Source organism: Dipodomys ordii, unplaced genomic scaffold, assembly GCF_000151885.1.
Source record: "Dipodomys ordii isolate 6190 unplaced genomic scaffold, Dord_2.0 Scaffold192, whole genome shotgun sequence".
Lineage (NCBI taxonomy): Eukaryota > Metazoa > Chordata > Mammalia > Rodentia > Heteromyidae > Dipodomys > Dipodomys ordii.
The window spans coordinates 2,600,730-2,625,825 of record NW_012267408.1 but is presented as its reverse complement, the minus strand read 5'-3'; the positions used below and the strand labels follow the sequence as shown (position 1 = coordinate 2,625,825).

General features: G+C 41.4%; 1 protein-coding gene across 1 annotated transcript in view; it reads right to left on the bottom strand.

The window, feature by feature from the left end:
- Nucleotides 1–621: 621 nt before the first annotated feature.
- The window catches only part of Tacr1 (tachykinin receptor 1), a 134,165-nt gene continuing 109,690 nt past the window's right edge, over nucleotides 622–25,096 (bottom strand). Inside the window, exons 3-6 of the mRNA XM_013034599.1 lie at nucleotides 9,767–9,833; nucleotides 4,574–4,724; nucleotides 2,324–2,520; nucleotides 622–913 (exon numbers count right to left, since the gene is read on the bottom strand). Coding sequence (XP_012890053.1) covers nucleotides 622–913; nucleotides 2,324–2,520; nucleotides 4,574–4,724; nucleotides 9,767–9,833 — 707 coding nt within the window. The remainder of the gene's footprint in view (nucleotides 914–2,323; nucleotides 2,521–4,573; nucleotides 4,725–9,766; nucleotides 9,834–25,096) is intronic.

The following is a 25,096-nucleotide window of genomic DNA, read 5'->3' as shown; positions in this document are numbered from 1 at the left end:
GTTGCTCAGAATGGCCACTAGGAATGTAATGCAGAAGAACCTGATAGCCTCATTTCCAAAATGCTTAAATGAACTGAAGTATTGGGATGCCAAAAGGAGGTAACTGTGTGTTTTCTTTTCATGGGTGCTTGGATTTTATGTGGCACCTTCTTTTGCTTACTCTGTCAAGTGATGTGTACTACCAGCTGAAGAGGACTAACCTAAGCATGGCTGAGAATGACTGCAGGAGTTCCAGGCAAATAGATCTGTTGGATCTGGTACTGCGCTACAGAATTCACCCTTAAATGAGTCACCCACATGCAGCTAAAGTCATTTCTAGAATCATGGCATGATATATAGGGAAAGTCTAGTTCATTCAGCCATGCCAATTTATAGAGCTCAAAGAAGTTCAGTGATTTGCCTTGGGTCACACAACATGGATGGAGGAGGCTGGCAAAGACAGAAGCATCCAGGTTGGACATACAGATTGACTTTAAGAGTGAACATTTTCACTAAACCATTCACCCTTTCCAAAAGCTCCAATGTTAGGGTGTTTCTGATGGGTTCCAGATCATAGAAATATCCATGCATGAATGAAGCAGGACAAAGACAGTGGTAGTTGCATTTGCTGAAGGCTACCACTTAGGACAGCATGTTAGAGTAGAAGCTGAAGCTCTCTGTCATGGTCTTGGAGTTGCTGCGAGAGGAGCCATTGGAGGTCGGGTCCATGGAGGAGGGTGTAGCCTTGGAGGCCTCCTCTGGGTCCTCCTCATGGGCCCCTACCACAGTGGAGACAGTTGTCTCCAGGCGGCTGACCTTGTACACACTGCCCTGGGTCTGGAGGTACCGGGTGGATTTCATCTCTAGCCCCTCGTAGTCACCAGCATTGATGAAAGGGCAGCATCGGAAGGCATGCTTGAAGCCCAGACGGAACCTGGAGAGAGAATCCAAGGAGAGTGAACTGTGAGGTTGGCGGGCTATCAGAGAACACTCCCAGCATTGCATCGAGTTCTCAACATCGGACACACTCAAGCATCACCCTGCCATTCTTTTTAAAATTAGTTCACAGGTTAAAAAAAGATTCCAAGGCCAGTCAGCAAAGTCAAATATAGGACCGGAAGCCAGGTTCAGTGAAGTGCACGTTGCTTCTGAGGGCATCTCAGGGCATCCTGTGAGGTCAGAAGACTCTGAGTCAATTCAATGTCAACATAAACCACTCACTCCCTGTTCACTGTGCTCATGACTATCGGCGCATGGTGTAAAAACCTGTTTCAGCAATTCATCCTTTCCCAATGAAGTCCAATGACTGTAAATAGACTCTCTGTGAGTCTATTTCACAACAGAGGTACCTCCTTCACTTTCTCTCTTAAACAAGCAGAATCTGTCTTTAAACACATGCAGGGAAATTGTTATTAAAAAGTGAGGCAAGTTGTCAAGCTTTTAGAAGCTCTTGCAAATTAGATTAACAGAGATGACTGGGGCAAGTTCAAGAGCATGTCTTTCCCATACTCATAGTACTTGAGTTTGTCTCAGTTACAGGAGGCTCTTCCCAGTTGATGACCACATTTTATTTTTTGCCAGTCCTGAGGCTTGAACTCAGGGCTTGGGCACTGTCCCTGAGCTTCTTTTGCTCAAGGCCAGCACTCTACCATTTGAGCTACAGCACCACTTCTGGCTTTTTCTGTTTATGGTACTGAGGAATCGAACCCAGGACTTCACGCATGTTAGGCAAGCACTCTACCACTAAACCACATTCCCAGCCCAATTTTGTGTGTGTGTGTTTTGTCTTCCTGCCCCACACAGAGGCTGCTGCTTTGAATGAGTACTGTGTTAGAACTTGGTGTTCCTGCCTCTGCTGGGCACCCTTTGCCAGCAATGGTGATTTCCCTACTGAGGCATTCCTATTGATGAGAGCTACTTCTGATGGGCTTTTCCTGCCCTGACTAGTCTGAATTTGGCTTCTTTTCGGGGGGGGGAGCAGATGGGGAAGGGGTCCTTACACCAATCTGATAAAGTAAGAAATGTGGTTTTCCAGGCCCTGACTCTCTTTTTCTTACTGGTCCTGTTAGAAATACAGTGTGATGGGAATGTGACAGGAGGATCCAACTTACAGGCTTGCCTTGTGTGCATCAACAAGGGAGGTTTTGAATCAGTCCCAACTTCCTCTTCCCTAACACAGTTGCTACAGAAATCCATGGATCCCTGGTTTGATACAACTCCCAATCAGCAAGGGACACAGTGTGTGGTTATATGGCTGCAGTTCCCCAAACTCCTTCCTGTTTTAGTCAGCTGTGCTGATTTAGGATGGCTACTTGTAGGCCCTAAAAAGGGAGTGGGGGCTCACCTATCATTTAGGCAGCAGTAGATGATGGGGTTGTACATGGTGGAGCTCATGGCCAGCCACATGATAGCCAAGTAAACCTGCTGGATAAACTTCTTCAGGTAGAGATCCGGGTTGATGTAGGGCAGGAGGAAGAAGATGTGGAAGGGCAGCCAGCAGATTGCAAAGGTGCACACCACGACGATCATCATTTTCACCACCTGGCAAAGAACGTGAGGCAGGTGAGTCCACCAACACCATCTCCTTTCAGTGCTATTTTCTTCCCCTCCCCCTTCATGGCATACACTATAGGGTATAGGGTAGGAGATAGTTACAATATTGGCTTACAGAGAGGAGGAGGAAGAACATTCTTTCATATTTAGAGCTGAAGGATTTTGCTTATGTCAATATTTTTGAATGTGGCCCAGGATCAGCAGCATCATTATCACCGGGAACTTGTTAGAGATTCAAGTTCCAGGCTTCTGGAATTAAAACTCTGAGGGTGAGACCCAGAATCCTCTGGTGGACAAACCCTTGAAGTCATTTTGATATTGTGGAATATGGCCCTCCTGGGTGGCCTGGAGATCAGCTGGCTGGAGCAGGCACTTATTACTTGGTCTGGAGGCTGAAGGTGTGGGAAGGGGGAGAGGGAGAGAAGAGACCGGGAGAGCCACAGCAAGGACCTATTTGTAAAGGAGATTCAAAATAAGATTTTAGGAATACTGGGTATTGTAGTCTGAATGCTTGCATGATTTCCAATTTATATGTTAAGATCTGAATTCTCAACATGATGGTATTAGAGGGTGGGGCCTTTGGGAAGAAATTAGGTCTTAAGGGAGCCTCCTGAAAGGGATTAGATCCCTTAGAAAAGAGGCAAGGGTGCTCGTGTGTGGGTACACAGAGGGAGGAGCCCATAAACCAGACGTGGCCCTCACCAGACACCCAATCTGCTGGTGCCTTCATCCTAGACTTCACAGCCTCCAGAGCTGTGAGAACCTGTTTCTCACAAATTTCCAAAGGCATTTTCTTAGAGCAGCCTAAATGGACTACAATTCTGGATGCCGTAATCTTTTGTCTTCAAGAAATCCCAGGGAAGACGCATATGGCATCCATACAACGATATACCACTCAAGGAAGTACCAAATGGAGAAAAAGAACAGAGAATCCTTCATTTTCTAACATGTAAAGTTCTTGGAATTTTTATGTAAAAAAAACCACCACTGTGTATTTACTATTTATAGATACAGAGAAAACAATATGTGTGTTTGATTTACAAATCCTCATATATAAAAGGCTTAGCAAAAAAAAAATAACAGGGGGTTATCATGTTGTATCTTTGTGCATTTGTGCATAGGTGGTTTCCTGTACATATGTATATTTGAATGTATATGCATGTTTTCTGACTAAATGTACTATGTGTGTATGAGTGTATGTGTGTATGAATGTGTAAGTGTGTATACAAATAAGTTTGTATATGTATTTAACAAGTGTGTATATGGATATGTATGAGTATGTATGTATTCATGATTGTATATTCATGAAGGTATATGAGAATGAGTTTATGTAGTTATGTGTGTAACTGTGTGGGGTAATTATGTCTGTGTGTGAATGAGTTTGAATGTGTTTGAGCTTGGCTAAGAGTGGGTGCATGCAAATGAGATTTATGAATGTGTACAATGAGTACATGCATGTATGTATGTGTAAGTACATATGTGTTGTATGTGTATAACATAAGTATGTATCTGTATAATGAGTGTATACAAGTGTGGTATACATTTGTGTAATGAATGTATATGTGTGCACACATGTATATGGAAATGAGAATATTACACAAGTAGTAGGTATGCATGAGTGTGTTTCTATGAGTGAATGAGTGTGTGTAAATGTTTATATATGTGTACATGTGTGAGTATAGTGCATGAATATAAGTGTGTATGTGTACAAGTATGAGGGTAAATGAGTTTCTTATGCACATGAGTAGTGTATTTATGCGTGCATGAGTGTGTAGGGATGTATGAGCACGGATATATGAGTTTATGTATGCAAGTGTGTGAATGAATGTATAATGTGTGTAAGGGGATGAGTATAGGCATATGTGTATGAGTGTGCATGTATGTGTATGGGCATGTGCAGAAAAAGACCCCTCTCTGTTTCTCTCCTGTTACCTAGACCCAGGGACATTTTGTGCCTGATGCTCTAGTGCCAGCAGGTTGTCAACCCTGCTTGCCAGTCTGTTTTCTGTGCCAGGGTGGATGCTGCCTGCCTCTTGCTCACCTTGCGCTTGGCAGAGACTTGCTCATGGTACCGATCTGAGGAGTCCCCAGGGATCTCACTGGCCCACAGTGTGATCCCCACCACAGTGTAGGCATAGCCGATTACCAGCAGGGGGAGGAAGTAGATCAGCACGGTGACACAGATGTGGTACCTGCAACAAGGTAGACAGGAAGGTCAGTCTAAGAAATAGCAGGGGTGGTTAAGGCTTGGCTCAAAGGCTTTGGGCTGAAAGGCTGGGTGATAGGGTACAGTGTGGACCATGTTGACTTCAGAGTGAATGGATTTTGAGCTATGTTCCTGCAGCAATATGCATTCTGTCTTGTTAAAGGCAAGCTTCTGCTAGGTAGAAGATAGAAGTAAGGGTTTTGCATTTTGAGAAAAGACAAATTTTTGTCAAGGAGTCTTTGGTTCATTTGTCTAGTTTTAACTTTTTTCTCATTGCTAATAGAAGATAATCAAATAATAACAGCAATAATACTACCTTGGGAACACTTACTCTAGCTCATGGCTATGGTTTGGTTCTCAAAGCTTCATGTGCTAGGAGCTTGGTCCCCATTGTTGGGAGAGGTGGAATCTTTAAGAGGTGGGGTCTAGTGGAAGGCTCCAAGGTTATGGGAAAACCGCTTTTGTGTCTGCATTAGTGCTGTTTTCTAGGAGTGGTCAGGCCCCATTGAGACTAGTTTTGGTTCTTTGTGAGAACGAGAGTTTAACACCTTGTGTGAATCACTGGGTGAACAGGTTGCTCCCCATTCTTGCAATACTCCTGCCTCTGTGCTACCATCTACCATGAGGTTTCTTCTAGGGCTGAGCTGATGCTGAGCAGAGCTATGTCCTTGGGCTTTTAGAACTGTGAGCTAAGTAATTCTCTTTTTTTTTCTGTAAAGCACTATGCTTCATGTATTTTGTTATGAAAACCCCCAAAATACTGATAATCACTGTGCTAATAATATAGTGAAATTATTCGTAGCAGAAATGGTAGCTAAGTTTGGAGTACTTATGAAGAGAATAATGCCAAACATTTTATTGGCATTCTCATAGTTAGTCTTTAAAGCACATTATCATCATCCCATTTTGTAGATCAGGAAACCAAACTTCAGAATTCTTTAATTTGTCCCAATTCTTAACTGGTAGTGGTGAGGGGTTGGGGTCAGGATGTAAGTTGGTGACCCCAGAGCAGTTTCTTGTCACTGGAGAAAATTCACCCAGATTCTATTTCCTGCTCTTTATAGCTTATGTTAATTTTCTGCAATTTTTTCCCAACAGTGAAAACACACTCATGCACTCAATTTCTCCTTTATGGACACTCAATTTGCTTCCAGGCACTTGTTTGTGAAGCCCCACAGCTTTGCCACTTCTTCAGTCCCCTCTGGATATTAAAAATACTTGAAGAGTTCTTAAGCAATGAACCAGAGATTCAGTGAAGTAGAGTAAGAGCATGTCCTTGTTCTGTGCAGACAAGCTCCTGGATCAGCAGGCTGTCAAGGTCACCTGGATTGTGTTCTCTGGGACCTGCTGGATCCTCCAGTAGCCACAGCAATGACCATGTGATATGCTTCCTACATGGGGTCAGTCCCTCTGTCAGGTTGATTACTAATGGTGCTTACTCTAAGCAAAGCACTTAGAGACAAGGTCCGAGTGGGCTGGGGTAGGAGAGTTGCAAGATGCTGAGACCCTTCAAGAGGCCTCCTGTCTTCTCCCTGGAAGAACAGCTCTGTCTCATGAAAACTGATGGACCTAAACACACTGGCTGAGCTTCTGGGAATGTGTGTGGGCTCAGGGTTCTGATAGGAGAACCCTGCAGTTCAGTTGATGCTTTCTTCTCTACACCAGTGGTTATTACCCTTAAACAAGCCACAGACCCACTGGAAGGGAATGTGCAGTGTCAGAGGGCTGAGCATTTATAGCATGTTCCCAGGTGCTGCTGCTACTGTTCCTGGTTCAGATTCTTGAGAAATATTATCTTTAACCAGTGGTTCTAACCCCAAATGCCTAGGAGAGCCACTGGGGAGCTTCTGAAACGATGAGTGTCTGGAGGTGGCAATTCAATCAGCCTAGCTGTGGGAGCAGAAAATTCTCCAAGTGATTTTAGTAAATTTCCCAAGTTATTCTAATGAACAGCTAGCATGGAAAAACCCTGCTGTTTCTGATTGTAGATCTTTGAGACCAAAGAGTGCCTGCTGGAACCCATGGTGGGTTGTGGTTGAAGGACTTCATTAAAATCTGTATTGAACATGCTTTATGGTGTCTATATCCGATGATTTGGCAGCAGCAGCCTTGCTGGTAAGGAAGGTCTAACTAATTCCTGGAGATAATGACGCACTCTCCTGGTAACATGCCTTCCCATGCAAACTAATAACTGATACCCCATACCTGTCTGCTTTTTTGGGGTTTGTTAGACCCAAAGGACACTTCTGTCCTGAATACTCAAAGCCAGGCATCGGACTTCCATAGCGCAGAGCCTGCAGAAATAATTCAAGCTAGCCAATCCTCAACTTGCTTACCAAGCCTCGCATATTCTTTCCAGAGAAAACCCCAGTCAAAGCTTTCTCTGTGGTATGAGAACAGGTTCCTTCACTTTAGGAGCTGTGAGGAATAAAGCTGTTTTTTTCCCAGTGGTGATTATTTTGATTTACAGATCTTACCAATCCTAAATAAGAAAGGAAACCAGAATTTTAAAACAACACATCCTTTGGGAAAACCTGAATCAGGACATTAGGGTAATGCTAAAGTAAAACATCTTTTGTCAGTCTTTTTTCTTTCTTTCTTTCTTTTTTTTTGTGTGCAAGTCTTGGGCTTGAACTCAGGGCCTAGGCACGGTCCCTAAGCTTCTTTTTGCTCAAGGTAGCACTAGACTACTTGAGCCACAGTCCCACTTGTGCCTTTTTTTGTTGTTGTTTCTTTTAGTTTATTAGAGATAAGAATCTCGTGGATTTTCCTGCTTGGGCTGGCTTTGAAAGTTGATCCTCAGATCTCAGCCACTTCAGTAGCTAAGATTATGGGAGTGAGCCGCCGGTGCCCAGCATATTTTTTATTCTTCCTTTTTCAAAGAAGAAAAATAATTTTGTTATTTATTTGGAAACACAAATAAAAAGGACTTAACTTCAGCAAAAAGTGTTATATCAACTAAAGCACTGGCTTTTCTATGTTCAAGCAGGAATAATTACAAGTAATAGGAGATCAGGTGATCAAAGTTCTAGGCCAGCTCAGGTATAACAATTTGTGAGACTCCATCTCAATCAATGGCTAGGTACAGTGGTGTAAGCTTCTCATTCCTAGGAACACTGGGGAAGCACAAATATGAGCATTGCAGACCAGGATGGCTGGGACCTAAAGGAAGACTCTACCTTGAAAATAACCAGATACATGGATAAACAAATGTGGTATATTTATGCAACAAACTGCCATTCAGAGCTAAATTGGAATGGAATTCTGAAATATGGGTAAACATTTAAAATATTATGCTAAGTGAATAAACCAGAAGGACAAATATTGTAGAATTCCACTTATATGAAATACATGCCATAAAGACAGGAAGAGACAGAAGTTAAACAGTAACTCCTACTCGTTAACTCCTGTTATTTAACTGGCTACAAATCTTCTGTTTGGGATGATCAAATTGATAGCGATGACTGGTCATACAACATTGTAAATATTCTTAATGCCATTGCATTGTACATTTTAAAATGATTAAATGGGTATATTTTTATATTATTGCATTTTAATCACAATAAAATGATTACAGAAAAAAAAAGATTTCAACAAGTCTTGGATCATAGGTCTCCAGACTTGCAGTTTCCTGTTTCCCCCAGGCATTTCTAAAACCTCACTTTTACACAAATGATAGATTTAACCCTTGGATAAGCCCCAAGATGAAACATATCCTTCCGAATCTTGTTCAAACAAACCCTCAAGGCTGATAAATCACAAAAGTTCAATCTAAGCAGTGTCTAACTTATCAGGAGGAATGTATGATGAATGAAAGTTCATCACTATAATATTATAAAAATAAACTCATTTCTTTTTTTTTTTTGCCAGTCCTGGGGCTTGAATTCAGGGCCTGGGCACTTTCTCTGAGCTTCTTTTGCTCAAGGCTAGCACTCTAACACTTGAACCACAGCACTACTTCTGGCCTTTTCTGTTTATATGGTACTGAAAAATTGAACCCAGGGCTTCAAACATGATAGGCAAGCACTCTACCACTAAGCCACCTTCCAAGCCCGTAAACTCATTTCTTTCATCTTCACACTTTTTTGAGGGAAATTTTGTTTTACCAAATTTTATAGTTAGCTCAAGTTAGCTATTGGAGTTACTCAAATGCGTGTGTCTATTATTTTAGAAAGCTGGTCAATGAACCAGTATAATCCTATTTTGTGTGATTTCACACTTATGTTGGCTTTCATTTCAAAATATATCCTAGATCCCTGCCAGGCAGGATTTTATGAGCTTTCAAGAATAATATCTTCCTTGGGAGAAGAGATCTAGGGTCAGCAATGAACTGGAAGTGAGCTGGAGAAAGAGCCAGAAATGAAAGGAGAGGCAGTACAGAAGGAACTGCTTTGTCCACTTAATGAGATGCGTTCCAGGTAGTGTAGAAATGGGGGAGGAGGAACAGTATAGTCATTGTGATCATTAAATCTTGCTGATGTGCTTATCGGAACCTTCAGAAGAAAGCTGCATGCAATGGATTCATACCTTTATTCCAACTAGTTTACTCTTTTAAGCAGTGAATAGGGCTGGAAGCATTCACAGGATAATTTGTTTAACATGGACCATGTAGCCCCAGTCTCACAGATTCCTGGTCTTCAATGCACTAATACCTTAATGCTCACTAATCCAGGTTTAGCAGTTTTGGTTTCTGAAGAAATCCTCATCATCTGAAATCCAAATTTACAGTTTATTAAATAATATCTAAGTGTTTTCATAATGGACTTACTGGAGACTCTAGATGCCTTGGAATAGTGGAAGAAGGAAGACAAATGCTCATGGCTGTGTGTCTCCTATCTTCACCTCTAACTTGCTACATATGCTTGTGTTTAGAAGATGGTAGGTGGAAGATTTCAGCTCCTACACAAAGACTGAAGAGCACTGATGCACTCCTACTCTCCTTCAGAGCATTAGCCATCTCTACAATATCGCTGCAACATAAACACTTAACATCTTCTCAAATAACCTCTGTGACATACTGCTCATTACCTCAAATGCTGAGCTATACCAGTGACCTTTGGAGGCTTGTTAGAGATGCAGATTCTCAGGCTCAACCCTGATTGGGCCAAATCAAAAATCTGAGATTTCATAAGCAAGTTCAAGTTTGAAGTGCATGGCTGTCCCTCTTGGCTATGCTTTGGGAATGACCTGTGGAATCTTGAGAAATTCCAATGTGTGGAGCCCATCCCAGAGCTTCTGATCTAATTAGCCTGCAGTAGAGACCTGGGCACTAGAGCATTAGGAGCTCTCAGGGTGTTTCTTCTGGGTAGACAGGGCTAAGTATCACAGACACAGAACTTTCTGGCTCTGGTAGCTCCTTTGAAACAGAGGGAAAGTCCCTGGCCTTAGAGTATTCACTACTCCATTCAAGGTTAAAAGATACAAATGGACTCCATCTTCTTGGCATGTCCTGTAAACACAAAGTGACTTGACTGCGTTAGTGGGGAAGTAAAGGAGAACTGGTCACTAGAAGTGGATCCAAGTGGGCAGTCTGAGATGATGGTGGCTACAGAGTTCCCAGTGGTGAGTTTAACTTGTTAGGTGGTAGCAGAGGCTATGGCAGAGAAGGAGGCCCCACACACGTAGACAGAGGTAGTCTATGCAGAGGTATCATGCCCCTTGGTCAGGCTTCCAAGTTTAGCAGATGATACCAGATCATCTGAAGATTTGATGTCCCCGAAGATGTTCTGTAAATCCCTTCCAGCCCCAGGGCTCTGGTATAGAAATCTATGGCGGACAACTTCCACCAGGTGGCACCATACTGCAGCTGGCCCCTGGACCAATCAGTATTTCCTTTAGATACTAGCTCTCAGTAAATGAGCAGAAAAAAGAATGCACATTTTATGTGCTTGGACTCATTGGACAGTTCACATTGCCTGTCCTTCACTCTACCCACACACCTTACCTTATCATATATAATTTTGTTGCTTGTGCTTGTGTAGGCATGCACTTTGCAAACCCTGGAATGTTCCAAAGCTGTGGAGAACAGAGCTGTATTTTATTGGTGACATGCTTGCTCTGAATGTCAGTGGGTACCGGCTAATGTTTTGCTGCTACAGCTCAATCCCTTTGAACCCTCCACCTGGATCTGGCACTCGGTTACGTTATTCTTTGGCTGAGGATGGGCTGGCTGATCCCTCACTGCAGTGTGTCCTGGCTGGATGAATGCCCAGGGATGGATTTGGGTGGATTCTGCCTGGACTATTACCACCCATGATGAACACTGACATATGGAGACCTGGGATTTGGGCATCAGAAATGGAACTTGTATTTTATCGTTTTACCAGGCATTGAAAATATGGTTGTTTTTGGTGGGACATTGTTTAGAAATTGCTTCAAGCAGTGCCAGCTAATAAGAATAAACCTTTTTCCATATAAATAAATCAAACCATAAATGTGAGTGTTGGCTGGCATTTAACACTTCATCGTCCCTGGGGTATAGGAAAACACATAAAATAATTGGAACAGTCCTGTTCCCAATAGCCTAACTACCAAACTTCTGGCCTTTGTCCTAAGTTGTCATGACAGGAAAACAGTTGTCTCTACAAGAGAAATCTCAGCATAGCAGCCACTAATAAACAGCCAGAAAGCTGAAGACTATTGAAGAAGACTTCTAGTAGCAAGGGTGGAACAGTGAGAATTGCTATAGGCTTGTATAAGATATAGAAATTTGACATTTTCTATGTGTAGCAGTTTCATTGTAAAGGTGTTTCTGGGAAGTGGATTTGACTTTATCCCGTTACCTCTGGGACTTCAGGGAGCAGCTGCTGCTGACCCTTTTTTAAACTGGAAAATTAAAAGGACAGGAAAATAAATTGCCTTGTTCAAGTCACACAAAGTTGAAATGGGAGTAGAAAACAGATCTGTCTTTTTCTCATTTCAGCTCTTTGCATGTTTTCTTTTTGTTGCTAAGATGTGTAAAGAAAAATGGATAGTTGTCACTCAAATCATACAAACTAGTTTTTTTCAAAAAGCAAATACATCGAGCACAGAAATTATCTGCAGCATTTAATAATGGCATACAACTCATTAAACAGCATAGCTTAAAACATCAGACGTAGAACTCAATTCCACATAGATGGATGACTTGGAGTGTAGCCAACTGGATTCTAATTTGTATCTGGATTCCTTCTAGTAGTTTCATAGCTTCTGTCAGGTAACTGAGAATCTCTCAGTTACCTCAGAATCTCTCAGTTACCTGAAATATGTGGGAAAGACAAACACTGTGCTTTCTAGCATAGATAATAGGCCATTTCTTATGCCCCACACAGGTTGCCTATGTATAGTTTCCATCAACAAATTGAACAATGCCATTTACATGTCTCATGGAAATGATTAAGAAGATGCCATTAATCAATTTGAAGTCTTGTATGTGAGAAGACAAACATTTTTAATGGGGGAGTGTTGATAGATTTTTCTGCTTCCCTAAGTTGGCCAAGGTAAAGGTGATAATTGTGGACCACCTTTTATGTAACTCACTTATCTTACAAAACAGAGACCCCCTTTTTTAATGGAAAGAAAACCTAAGTTGATTTCTACAATACAGATGGAAAACCCAGGTGCATTCAATGAAGACAAAGAAGCGTTGGCAGAGGAGACATGAGAGTAATGAGAGAGACTTGAAAAATATATCTAACGATGGGCTCTTTAATAAAATTCTTATTTTATTATTTACACTCATTAAATGAGGCTTTCTGAATTTGACTTTGTGTAGCTGCTGCATCTTTACAAAATCACATACCTTCTTAGAAAAATAATCTTTAAGCTTAGGGATAGCCTTAGGCTGGGAGACAGCACCTACAGTTAGCAATTTTATTCCCTTCAGAGCTGACGATTGACTGGAGCATGAGGCCTGCTAGGCAAACACTTTACCATTGCTGTTCTCTCTCCCCCATAGTGCACCTTCAGCAATGGATGAGGACCATAGAACAAAGAGACTGCATAGTTGCTGCAAGACCCCATTTAATCCCCCACATAACTGTCAATGAATCTTCTTCTTGGACTAGGTCCAGAGGATGTACTAATAGGAAGACAGATAATAAGTGACTATATCACAAACAAATATAAAATCATAAATAAGTTCACTGCACAAACAAAACAGAGAGCATTGGTAGAGAAGACCAGGAGATAATACTCGAAGGACTTGGATGGGGTCATGTTTTCAGAAAGCCTTAAAGGCCTGTCAGGTAGTTATGTGAAGCATGCAGGGTTAGGTGGCTCATGGAGAGATAAGAGCAGACATAAAGTTCTGAGGTCCAAATGAGCTGGGAACGCTGGAGCAGCCAAGAGAAAGCCCTGGTGGCAGGAGTCAAAGAGTTGAAAGCTGAGTGCCATGAAATGTGACTATATCCAGCCTCCAGGGAGGTGGGCCTTCACTTGAAATGCCACAGAAAGTCAATGTAGGGTTAAGCAATATAGAACATGATCCAGCCTGGATTGGCAGGGCTGGTGGCAGGGGTGGGAGTTAGGTACACAAACCCAGGCTCAGATGAGAAGCTGTTCTTTCATGCAGACCAGACACAATGGAGGCCAGGAATGAAAGGCAATATTGTTCCGGGTTCTCCAGGGAAACAATGTTTTGGTTTTGGTCTGTGTCTATCTTTTTCTGTCTCTCCCCCCTGCTCCTTCTGTTTGTATATCTATATAGAATAATTTAAAGAATTACTTCCACAGTGGTGGGGATGGTTAAGTCTGGGATCTGTGGTGCAGATTGGCAGGCTGCAGACTTGGGTAAGAGTTGATGCTGCAGCCGTGAGGCAGAATTCCTTCTCTTCCAGAAAATTGCATGTGCTCAGATGGCTTTCAACGGACTGCATGAATATGTATGAAAGGTCCCTAAAAGCTCATGCACTGAAGCAAGAAAGGCTTGTTCTCAAGCTGGTGGTGCTATTTTGGAGGGTCTGGAAAGTTGAGGGCCTTGTTGGAGGAAGTCAGTCACTGGAGGCATGTCCTTGGTGGCTGTATCTTGCCCTGGACTCTGTCTCTCTGTCTCTCTCTGTTTCCTCTCTGCCTTGAGATGAGCAGCCTTTGCCACATGCTTCAGTTGCCAAAATTTTGTCTCAGCATAGGCTCGGAGTCAGCTGAGCCAAGGAATACGAAGTTAAACTTGTGATAGCATGAGCCAAAATAAGTTGTTCTGTCTTTTAAGTTGTTTCATTATGTTTTAGTCACAAGGGCGAAAAGTGTAGTTGACATTATAGTGTACATTGACAATGCCTTCACAGTAACATTTAGTTTAATGTTTGGCTAGTAGTTTAGCCAACTGACATACAATGGACCATCATATGTGCACAGCTTGGTTAAGGAGGTCTGGGGAAAAGTCAGGGGATGATGATGACGATGATGATGACAACTCCATCACTGCCATACTAACAGCTATCAAGATATACAGCTATATGCCAGACTTTGTTTTAAATGTTCATTCACTTCCCAATAGCAATGTCTGTTTTTTTTTTTGGTCAGTCGTGGGGCCTGAACTCTGGGCCTGGGCACTGTCCCTCAGCACTTCAGCTCGAGGCTAGTGCTCTACCACTTGAGCCATAGTGCCACTTCTGGCCTTTTCTGCTTATGTGGTGCTGAGAATCGAACCCAGGACCTCATGCATGCAAGGCAAGTACTCTACCACTGAGCCACATTCCCAGCCCAGCAACGTCTGTTTTATAGACAATAAAACCCAGACACAATGATTACAAAGTGCTTCTACACCACTGCACTCATCATGACTCCAGGGCCCATTCACAGAGAGTATTGTGTAATTAACAGTTCCTGAAGTTGTGCAGTGCCATTGACCTTGACAGAGAGTTGCAGTAACTGGCCCAAGAATTTTATATTATACAGAGTATCTATGGTGAGAAGGGTTGTAAAATTACATAGAAATATATTTTTATTCTCTGTATATGTATTTAATAACATAGGAAGAAAAAAACCAAAAATATTAAAAATAGTAATCACAGTAATCTGTTAAGGGATAGGCATATAAAAATGCGAATGGTAAGTCAAATATTTAAAATACGTATGTGATAGGCTCACAGAGATGGTGGCTATATGACTATATGAAGAATGCAAATGACTCAATCACAAAAACCCAAATACTCCAATGAAAACTGGACAAAAGATCTGAAAACATATTTCTCAAAGGAACATACAAATGACCAACATACTTATGAAAATATATTCAGTATCACTAATTACCAAAGAAATGTAAATCGAAGGCATAGTGAACTATCACCTCATACCTTTAGAACAGATGTTATCAACAAAAGACAGTAAGTGCAGGTGAGGATGTGGAGAAATGTGAACCTTTATTTATTAGTGGTGGTAATATAAAATAGTGCTCTTTCAGAAGACAGTAAGAAAGTTTCTGAAAAATGTAAAAATATGACCCAGTTCAGTATATATATATCCAATTCAGTGTATATAACTAAAGGGAATGAACTCCGTATGTTAAAGAGATACCTTCACTCACGTATTGGTTACAGTGTTGTATACAACAGCCAAGACGCAGAATTGACCTGAAGTGTCCATCAATGGATGAATAAATAAGGAAAATGGGATATGGAAATACACAACAGAATACTATGAAGCCATTAAGATATGAAATCCTAGCACTTGTGATAGTATGGATAAATCTGGAGGACATAAGGTCAAATGAAATACTCAAAATCTTCTAGATGTTTTGAAATACATACTACGTTGTTGACTGTGGTTATCACAGGATCCAAAAAAAGTCTCAAACTCATTTCTCTTCTTTTATTTCCCTTCACCAGCCAGTTTTCATCTCCTCACATCCTCTCATGCTCTCTGATTTAAGGTTTTTGCAGATCACTGGGAAGATAAAAGTTAATGTGCTGGAAGTATATATTTGATTAGGAATCAAATGCTAACTGGGTGTTAAGTGCCTTGGGGGTTCAGAGGATTGGGAGGGATGTAGGAAGTCCAGCTTGAGTAGCTCTCAGTGGCATGCTATGGACCCGAAAAAGGATAGATTTGGGTTGGTGCCAAAGAAGGGAGGGGATCTCAGACTCTACCCTTTGTAATGTTAAACTGGTGACTTTAGGTTCTCAGAACAAAGGTGAACACATTCTTTTCAGAGGCATGGTAGTAATTATTTAGGTTTTGCAAACCCAAAATTGCTGTCACAACGGCCCCACTCAGCCATTGGAATGCAAAGCAACCACTAAACATTCCTTCCTCTCTTGGTCCCCTGCCCTCCTCCCATCTCTTGGTACCAGTATTAGGGCTTACACTCAGGACCAGGGTGATCTCCTTTAGCTTTTTGTTCAAGGTTGGTGCTCTGCCACTTGAGACACAGTTCTACTTTTGGCTTTTTGCTGGTTAATTGGAGAAAAGAATCTCATGTACTTTTCTGTCTGGCTAGCTTTAATCTATGGTCCTCAGATCTCAGCTTCCTGAGTAGGTAGGATTATAGGCATAAGCCACTAGAGGCTGGCACACAGATAATTCTTAAATGAAAGGGCTTGACTGTGTTTCCAGGAAAGCTTAGGAAATATCAGAATTCAACTTATTGAACTTTTAATTCATATAAACTTTAAATGCAATGGAATAATACTCAATCGGGGGATCAAGATCAAAGTTTCAGCCAATCCCGTTCCTGGGTTATGAGGTTAGTATGGGTTTCACCGTCAGATGGGGTCAAATGCAGGAACAAGAGTGTGTCATGAACAAAACATCCAAACCAACCACCTATAGCACATTCAGTGACACATTCAGAGGAGAGAGTAAAGCAGCACCCGGGAAGGCAGCATGCAGTTTAGGGAAAGCATGGAGTGGATTTGGGTGCAATAGAAGGAAAAGATGATACATATTGCTTAGGAGGAATAGAAAGAGGATTGAGGAAGAAAAGGTTCAGGCTCTCTCAGTGAGGTTAACACAAGTCATTTGCAGAACCAAGGATGGGGGGGGGGGTAGGATCAGTGACCAGAGACCAGCCCCAGGAATGCAGCTGATGGCACCAGATAGAGAAATCTTGAAAGACTGGCTAGTAGTATTAATTCATGTGGCCACAGTGTGCATAGTTTCTTGCTTTTTCTAGTGTTCTTTGGAGATAGAGAAGGTAGAGGGGAGAAAACATAAAGGGAAACATATAAGAGACAATATAAGGGAAATACAAGGTAGGAAAGTTGTGCTAAGATTGGAGCAGGACCATAAAGGGTATGGAAAGCCTTGGGAAACACACTTATTGAGCTATCCTTGATTTAGCACTAACGGAAGTATCAAACTTAACCATGTGTTACTCTTCTTAATGCTGGCACCAATTCTGTTAAGATGGGGTTTTATTACCTCCATTTTACACTTGAGGATCAAAGAGATGCTTTGACTGATAGCATGTGGACACAGCTCGGCTTATTGTGCAAGTATTTAATTCTTTTCCCAGTCTACTGTTCTGTTTTTATGCCATGGAAATAGTGACTCATGAGGTCCCAGAATGCTACGGATTAGGTAAGTTAAGCACTGAAGAGTGAAACTCGGCTGCCTCACTTCTGTCCAATCACATATCCTTCCTCTCACTGCAATCAAGGTTCACTTTCCCTGTCACAGATTCTGCAACCAATCTGGATGGTGCTCATGGCCTACCGTATTCATCTGTGAATAGACTCCCAAGGGTCCCAGTTCCCACCTCTGGGAACACTGAGAAGATGGATGGAGAAGGTAACTCTTGGCTATGCCCTCTCTCCAACCCCAGACCATCAGGAATGGGAAGTGAACTAAGGAAGGTACAACTTCAGGATACCTCTGCACATGACTCTCCAGGTGCCCCCTGGTATGGACCATACATTTGTCTTATACAAATTCATAGGCGGAATCCTTTATCCCCAAGCAGATGGCATTAGAAGGTAAGGCCTTAGGAAATAATAAGGTCGTGAGGGCGAGGACCTCATGATGGGATTAGTGCCCTTGTAAGATACCAGAGAGCCTGATCCCTCTCTGCCTCCATCCTGTGAGGTCACAAAAGGGAGGCATCATCCCACTGCACACCAGGAACCAGATGTACTTTGAGTTGGACCACCCAGGTTTCAGGTTGCTAATACATGTCAGTTGTTCAAGTTGCCCAGGCTATGATACTTTGTTACAAAAAATTGCATTGTTGTATCAAGCCTAAGACTTGTCACAGTTCATTCCATACTTTCTGAGTAACAATCCTGTAGTGAAAAACTATTTTGGTACCAACTCAAAAATAACAACCAAAAAGAATGTGTGTGTGTGTGTGTGTGTGTTGGTGCTGGTGCTTGAATCCAGGGCCTGGTCACTGTCTCTGAGCTTTTGTGCTCAGGGACAATGCCCTATCAGTTGAGCCATCACTCTACATCTTGCTTTTTGGTAGTTTATTGGAGGCAAGAGTCTCACAGACTTTCTTGCCTAGGCTGGCTTTGAACTATGATCCTCAGATCTCAGCCTCCTGAGTAGCTAGGATTATAGGCATGAGCCATTGGTGCTCAGTGCCAAAAAAGTTTTTAAAGCTAAGACAGAAACCTTCTGGGTCTGGAAGGAGAAAGACAAAGGTTTTCCCACCACTTGTAAACCCATTTTCTGTCTTCTATCTCGATGGAAGTTGTTAACAAGACAAAAAGAGAAGAAAGAAAGAATGCATGCATTTCAAAGACCATTCTCAGGTCTAAGCCCAGCCTGGAAAGGGAGTACCACTCATATGTGAGAAAAACAGTGCTCTAAGAAGGAGCTTAAGTCCACAGATGTAAGACAGCTTAAGTCCAAAGGGCATCTGATTTAGGGCAGTCATCCAAATTTCTCCTAAGAGACAGATTCCCCAGTGACCTTTTCTTCTTTTCAATTTGAAAGAAAATGGGCATGTGTGGCACTCAGCCTCCTGGGAAGAATGGCTGGTTGTCTGCCAAGACATCTTCCCAAAGGGCACTTACCTTGAGACATTCTCTTCAGTCTAGGAGCTGGTGCCAGTTTCAGTTCCCAGAAGCCTGATTTGTCTAATGACTAGTCTCTGGGGCGGGAGCACCTTAGCCATGCTCTCAAGTCTGTTGTAAGCCATTTTAAGGGAAGAAAATGACTGCCAAGACAATGGGTGTTGGTGTTGGCTGGATCAACTAGATGTGGTTCATACATCCAAATGCAGCACCAGGAGGCTGGTTGGCTGATTCTAGCATCTCCTGGCACCAGACTCTGAGATTGAAGAGCCAGTGTATCCCAAACCACAAGAGGATTTCCAAATTAGGAAGACAAAGATGCGTGTACCCTAGGGGACACAGCTGCTTTGCAGAGTGCTTGGCCCAGGACGCACAGTTGGTGTCCTGGAGATGGTTTAGTGATGTGAAATCCACTTTAAGACATTTCTAAGACTTCTGCATTAAATGGAAAAAAAAAAACTAAACAAAATTTCAGGAATGATGTAGGCTTTTTTTTTCTCCCCTTCAGTCTCCTGTCAAGTAAAAACATTTAACTAGGCTAAGCTGAGCTAAGCTAAATTGCACTACACTAAGTAACTAGTGTCTTCATTACTACTTCTAATAAAGAATATGTTAACACCAGAAAAGAAAGGCATAATCTTAGCACAAAAAAGCAGACCTTTAAGGTTAAAAAAAAAACCTCATTATATTAAAATTAAAAAAAAAATCCCAGACACTATTCATAGGTGTCTAGACGGGGTGTTTGGAATGTGTGGTCGCCTTCCAGGTGGGCTACAGTGTGGCTGATTTCTAGACTGGGTGTTTGGAATGTGTGGTTGCCTTCCAGGTGGGCTAGTGTGGCTGATTTCATTTGCATCAGCTCTGCTACCACCATCATCCAGCCTCCCCTCCCCACTCCCCCGATTGATCTTCAGGTGTTAAGAAACAGCTCAGATGCAAGGCCCTTTTCTACAGGAGGATTTGAAATCTCAACCCTTGAGACAAATAACAAGACATCTGTGTGCTCCCCACCTTCCATGCTGTCTTCTCCTCAAATGAAAAAAACAACAACAACAAGTCCTGGAATTATATGATTTGTACAGTAATTGAGATGAAGCACACATGCTTGGACTTTATTACTCATCAGTTTTTCCTTCCACTTATTGTATAACAGTTTTTATCAAATGGAGAGGAAGTATTAAAATATTTTTGCAGCCAGAGCTTCTGTCCCCATGTGCCGCTGCTGGATGCTCAAGGAACACTAAATTTATTTGCAAGATGAGAAACGGCCCACACAAGGGCTGGCTGGTACTGTCCTAACTTGTTGGGAAAGGAGAGAAATTGACAAGGGGTCCTGTCATAGTCATCCTCTGAAACTTCAGTTTCTAGCAAAGGCCCTCTTTTAGTCTGCTTTTAGACAGAGGCATCTATCAGGAGTGTGCCCAGGCTTCTGAGGAAGGCAGAACTCAAAGTTCTTGTGCACACAGCACAGCTCTGAGAGAATGTGGCTGATTCTCCCAGGCAGACTGGCCCTGGAGTCAGTATTATTGTTGAGATGTTTTGTTGAGATGTCATATATCTCCAGCCTAGGGAAATAGGGATTTTTCGGAAAAAGAGCTTCTGAAGAATATACTGACATAAAATACAATATGATCTCTATCTGTGTGTGTGTGTGTGTATGTGTGTGTGTATGTGTTTATATATCTATATTGTAAGTTGAGGGCTTGAACTCTGGGGCTGGGCACTGTCCCTCAGCTCTTCAGCTGAAAGCTAGCACTCTACCACTTGAGCCACAGCGCCACTTCCTGTTTTCTGGTGGTTTATTGGAGATAAGAGTCTCATGGCCTTTCCTGCCTGGGCTGGCTTTTGAACCATGATCCTCAGATCTCTGCCTCCTGAGATGATCTGTATTTTTTGTTAAGGTAAGAAATAATTTTTCTCTCATTTTGTTCATCAAAAAATGGACCCTGAGCACAATCCTCCACTATTTCTGTGCCCTTCTATCTCTCCTAAGAAGATAACCTCAGATTATAGTCTATTGGTTGCTACCTATGATACGTGGGCCAGTTTGGGGTATGCATGTCTTTTGCACAGAATAAAACAATTGAGTACTAGCAGGGTGAAGATACATCTATGTGTACACTGTGGCTAATGGCTAATTAGTCTTGGTTTAATTAGGCTTTTCCCAGCTTCATGGACATTCCCCAGTTCCAGGCAAACCAGGATGATGGGTTACCTGACACATGGGAGTGTTGGCAGCTTGTCCTCTTTCCAGTCTTCATGTCTTACTGATAAGTGAAGAGATGATGGTATATTATTTTAAGAGTAATTCCTTAAGTCAAAGGAATATTAAAAAGATAAAACTCTTGAGAAGGGTGCTATGTTAAACTATCATAATTAAAAAGCAACCTTATACCCAGTTGATCATGCCTTTCTGTTTCAAACAATGTGTCCTTCCTCTGAGAAATACAAATCAGAACTATAAGAGAACACTTTCCATTAGCTAGGGGATGAAAGTAAAGAAGTGTAACAATACTAAGTGTTGGCAAAGACAGAGAAAAATAGAAACTACAGGTGAGTGCATACATTGTTGTACTTACTTTAGAAATAATCTATTATTTTAAAAAGTTGAATGTATGCAAACCCAAGTTTCTCTCTTTTAGATAAATACCCTAGATAAACTTTCAAACAGGGCTTAGGAATCACATTTAAGGATCTTTATCACATCAAAGCATTGGAAACTACCCAAGTGACAATAGGCAAGAGAGTGGATGAATAAATTATAAAGCATTTACAACAGAATAAAATAAAGCATTTAAAATTAATGAACCATAGCTATGTACAATGACATGGATTAACCTTAGAAGCAAAATGTTGTACCAAAAACTTAAACAATGCAAAACTGAATGTACTATGAGCTGATTTCTATTATTTAGGATCCCATTTAAGCCATCTGTGTAAGGGATGCAGTGAGCAATTCTATGGCCTAACCATACTCTAATGTACAAGATGGCTGGTAGGGCCTCACATTTTAAAGTTTTATAATTCCCCATTATTTACACAGATGTTGCCTATCCTCATTTTGTAAAATTGCAAGATGTTTAATAAATATTTTAGAAAAATAAGATGGAAATTAATAAAAGTGTAAACAATCACAATAAGTGTAAAGAAACTAAAGAAAAGGGCATGGCTCCTTCAGGCCAGACAGGTCAATCAACCTGCCTGGGATGGACCAAGCAAGGGATGTATAGACCTAATACTAAGACTCACAACATTTAATTTTTGTTTGGGTTTAGTTCCTATGTTCTTTCTATTTCTCAGGGCCATTTCCTATTCATTTTACCTGGCTACATGTATACAAGAACTATGTATAGCGGCTTTTGATGTCCTTCACTGTCTAAGTACTATAGCATCAAATAAATTCTGTGAATCAAAAAAAAAAAAGAAAAGGGCACAGATGGTAAGATTACATTTAAACACCAACCACAAATCCTGCTAAATGCAATTTGTAAGAATCATACATAAAGGAAGAATGAAAGTAAAAGGGCAGAAGAAAATATTTCAAGCTACAGACAGGTAACTATGTGAATGAAGACAAAAAGACATTAAAGCAAAAATAAGGAACATCTGATATTCAAGTGCCAACATGGGGAATCAAGAGAGTATCTACAACATCCTCATAAAGGTATAATTTCCTTGGATCTATGTAGCATAGCATTGCTCTACAAAGTAAATCTTAAAACAACTATTAGGAGAGATGGACAGAGATTCACAACCACAATGGCAGATTTTAACCCAGCAAAGGAGAGTGCCATTTGTTGGCTGTGCTTGGATTTACCTTTGCTATTTTTATCTCTTCTAGTTTCCTCTGTGACCTGGAATAAGTTTCTTCTTTTAGTTAGATGATCTTGGTTTCACCTACTTTATTTTTTAAAAAAGGACTGTACCAGATAGGCGAGGGATCCCTCTAATACCTACACTCCCATGCCAGGCAGAGTCTGAAAAAGGCCTTGTCACATGATGAATGCTCTACTCTCCATGGCAGCTGGTGCTCTTTCTCAGTAAGCCCCTGGACAATCCATCACCTGTTATTTTTCCTAAGGATGCCACATCTCAAATCCTCTCTTCCTATTCTAGGGAGCTCCACAAATTCAGAAGCTAAAACCTTATTCCTCATCAGTTGAAGAGCTGACAGAATAATAGCATAGCCCACAGATCCAGATGATAGTTGCTGCTTCTCTGGTTTGGCTCTAGAAGTCAATTAGGAGGTGACAGAATGAGGAAGTCAGTCCAGGTCAGCTCCGCTGGGAAACTCACATTAATACTGAACTGTCCCTGAAATATGGAGGAAGCCAGCTGTGAAAGCTGAGTGGGCAGCATCCCTCAGTGGTGATTTCAGTGCAACTTAAAAGGACTAATTGAGCAGTACTATGATGGTAATATGATCTTGGGACCAGAAAAGTTAGAAGCCTGCGGTGGCTTTTCTGGTCTTGACAATTACTAGTGCAACCTTGAATAAGCTGCTACTTTTCTCTGTATTTCTTCCTCATCCTTAAAGTGATGGGGACTTGTTCTAACCTGGTGGCTTATCCCAACTCTGGTAGAGAACAAGAATACTAAGTCTTGGATAGGTCTTCAGACTTTTTTGTTCAGTAGCAATAAAGAAGAAAGTTTGTGAGGTCCTGCTAGGTTTCACATAATTTATACACGTAATTTCATAGGATTCTCACCATGCATTCATTATTCTTTTTATTTTACTGATAAGCAAAGAGGATCAGAGAGAGAATACTAAGAATAGTGGTGTAGACAGCATTTAAACTCAAGTTTTTTGAAACCAAAGTTGTCCTTTTTTCCTTCTTCTTTGGCTGATACTGAGTGTGAATTCATGGCCTTTTACTTTCTCAATTTGATTGTTCAAGTGGTGATCTACAACTTGAAACATGACTCCAGCCAGGCTCTTTTGCTAGTTATTTTGGAGATAGAGTCTCTGGACTTTTCTGTCAGGGCTGGTTTTGAATTGCAGTTCTCTGGATCTCAATCTGCTGCATATTTAGGATTACAGATGTGAACTACTGTAACCTAGCTAGATTGTGCTTTTTCTGTTACAACCAACATACTTCAATGGCTAGCTTCACTAAGAGCTTGATCAGTTGTGAATCTTTGTTCCTATGAAGTACAATGTATCTAAAAGGGACTAAAAGGGAAGGAGAAGTTCTTGTTATATGGTTGACACAGGCACTAAACACCCACAGATGACGTGTAAATAATACAAACACACAAACATTAAGGGCTAAACACACAAACTATAAAGGCTACTTAGCAGGCTATCTGGAAGCACAGCCCAAGCCAACAGATTAAGGTCTGCATTCATTCAAACATTTATTTCTGCATCCATTTATCAAGTATTATTTTCTGACTTTAATGGGATTGGGCCTTAGGTACTAAGACTACAGTGACTGGCAACACAGAGATGATCCCTCATCTCTAGAGCTCAGGTCTACCGAGACTTCAGAGGAACTTTTGGAAGCATGTATAGAACCTCTCCTCTGGTTAAAAAGGTAAGAGAAGGCTCCCAGGAGCATAGCCCACCAATAATCTTCTTTTCCCTTTCTTCTCCAAGCTCCCCTTTTCACTGAGTGTTAGCTCTGCGATCATCTCTCTTTATATAATTGGACTTGAACCAGCAAAGTCAAGTTGCCAAGTCCACTCACATCTATTCGTATGACCCTATCTGGAAGATGTGCATTTTGACTCAGGATTACTGATAGAAAATATACGGCTTCTCTACTGATGTGATTGCTGTTATTGGAGCAGGGAAGAGAGGGGCTTCCTAGGTCACTCAGGTAAGATTCCCAATGCATCATGCAGTAAAGAACAGTGCAGAGATGAAATATAATACTCAGTAACTGAATTTTCAGCCCAGTGACAAATTCAGCGTACCTGATCAGGTTCTTTTTGGGATCTTGGGTGGCTGTCTCATTTTAGCTTGGAATAATAGATTTCGCACGATTTTTCCAATTGCCTGACCTACTTTGCATCTGCAAAGTAGAGGCTATGTAACAGCTCTGCGCGGAGGAAGTCCTGAGAATTTAACGGGATTATTTACTTACCACAAACTCCGAGCATAGTTTTTGTGTCATGGTAAGAGACTCATAAAAATCAAGAATTGGCTTTTAAAAGTAATGCAACTAATAACTAATAAAATGAACATTAACAAAACTAACTTAAAATCTCAATAACAATTATTTAAAATGAGAAGCTTTAGGTAAAAATTATTCAGAATCAAATGTTTTGTTATTTACTCAATCTACGTTTTAGTTTTCATTTCAACTAAGGCAAGATGCCAAAGATTCCCACCTTCCACCTCAACCTCCACATTTCTGCGCGGGCGGAACACAAACACAAGCATGTCCATGTGGCAGAGGCATCCACAGGAGCTGAGAAT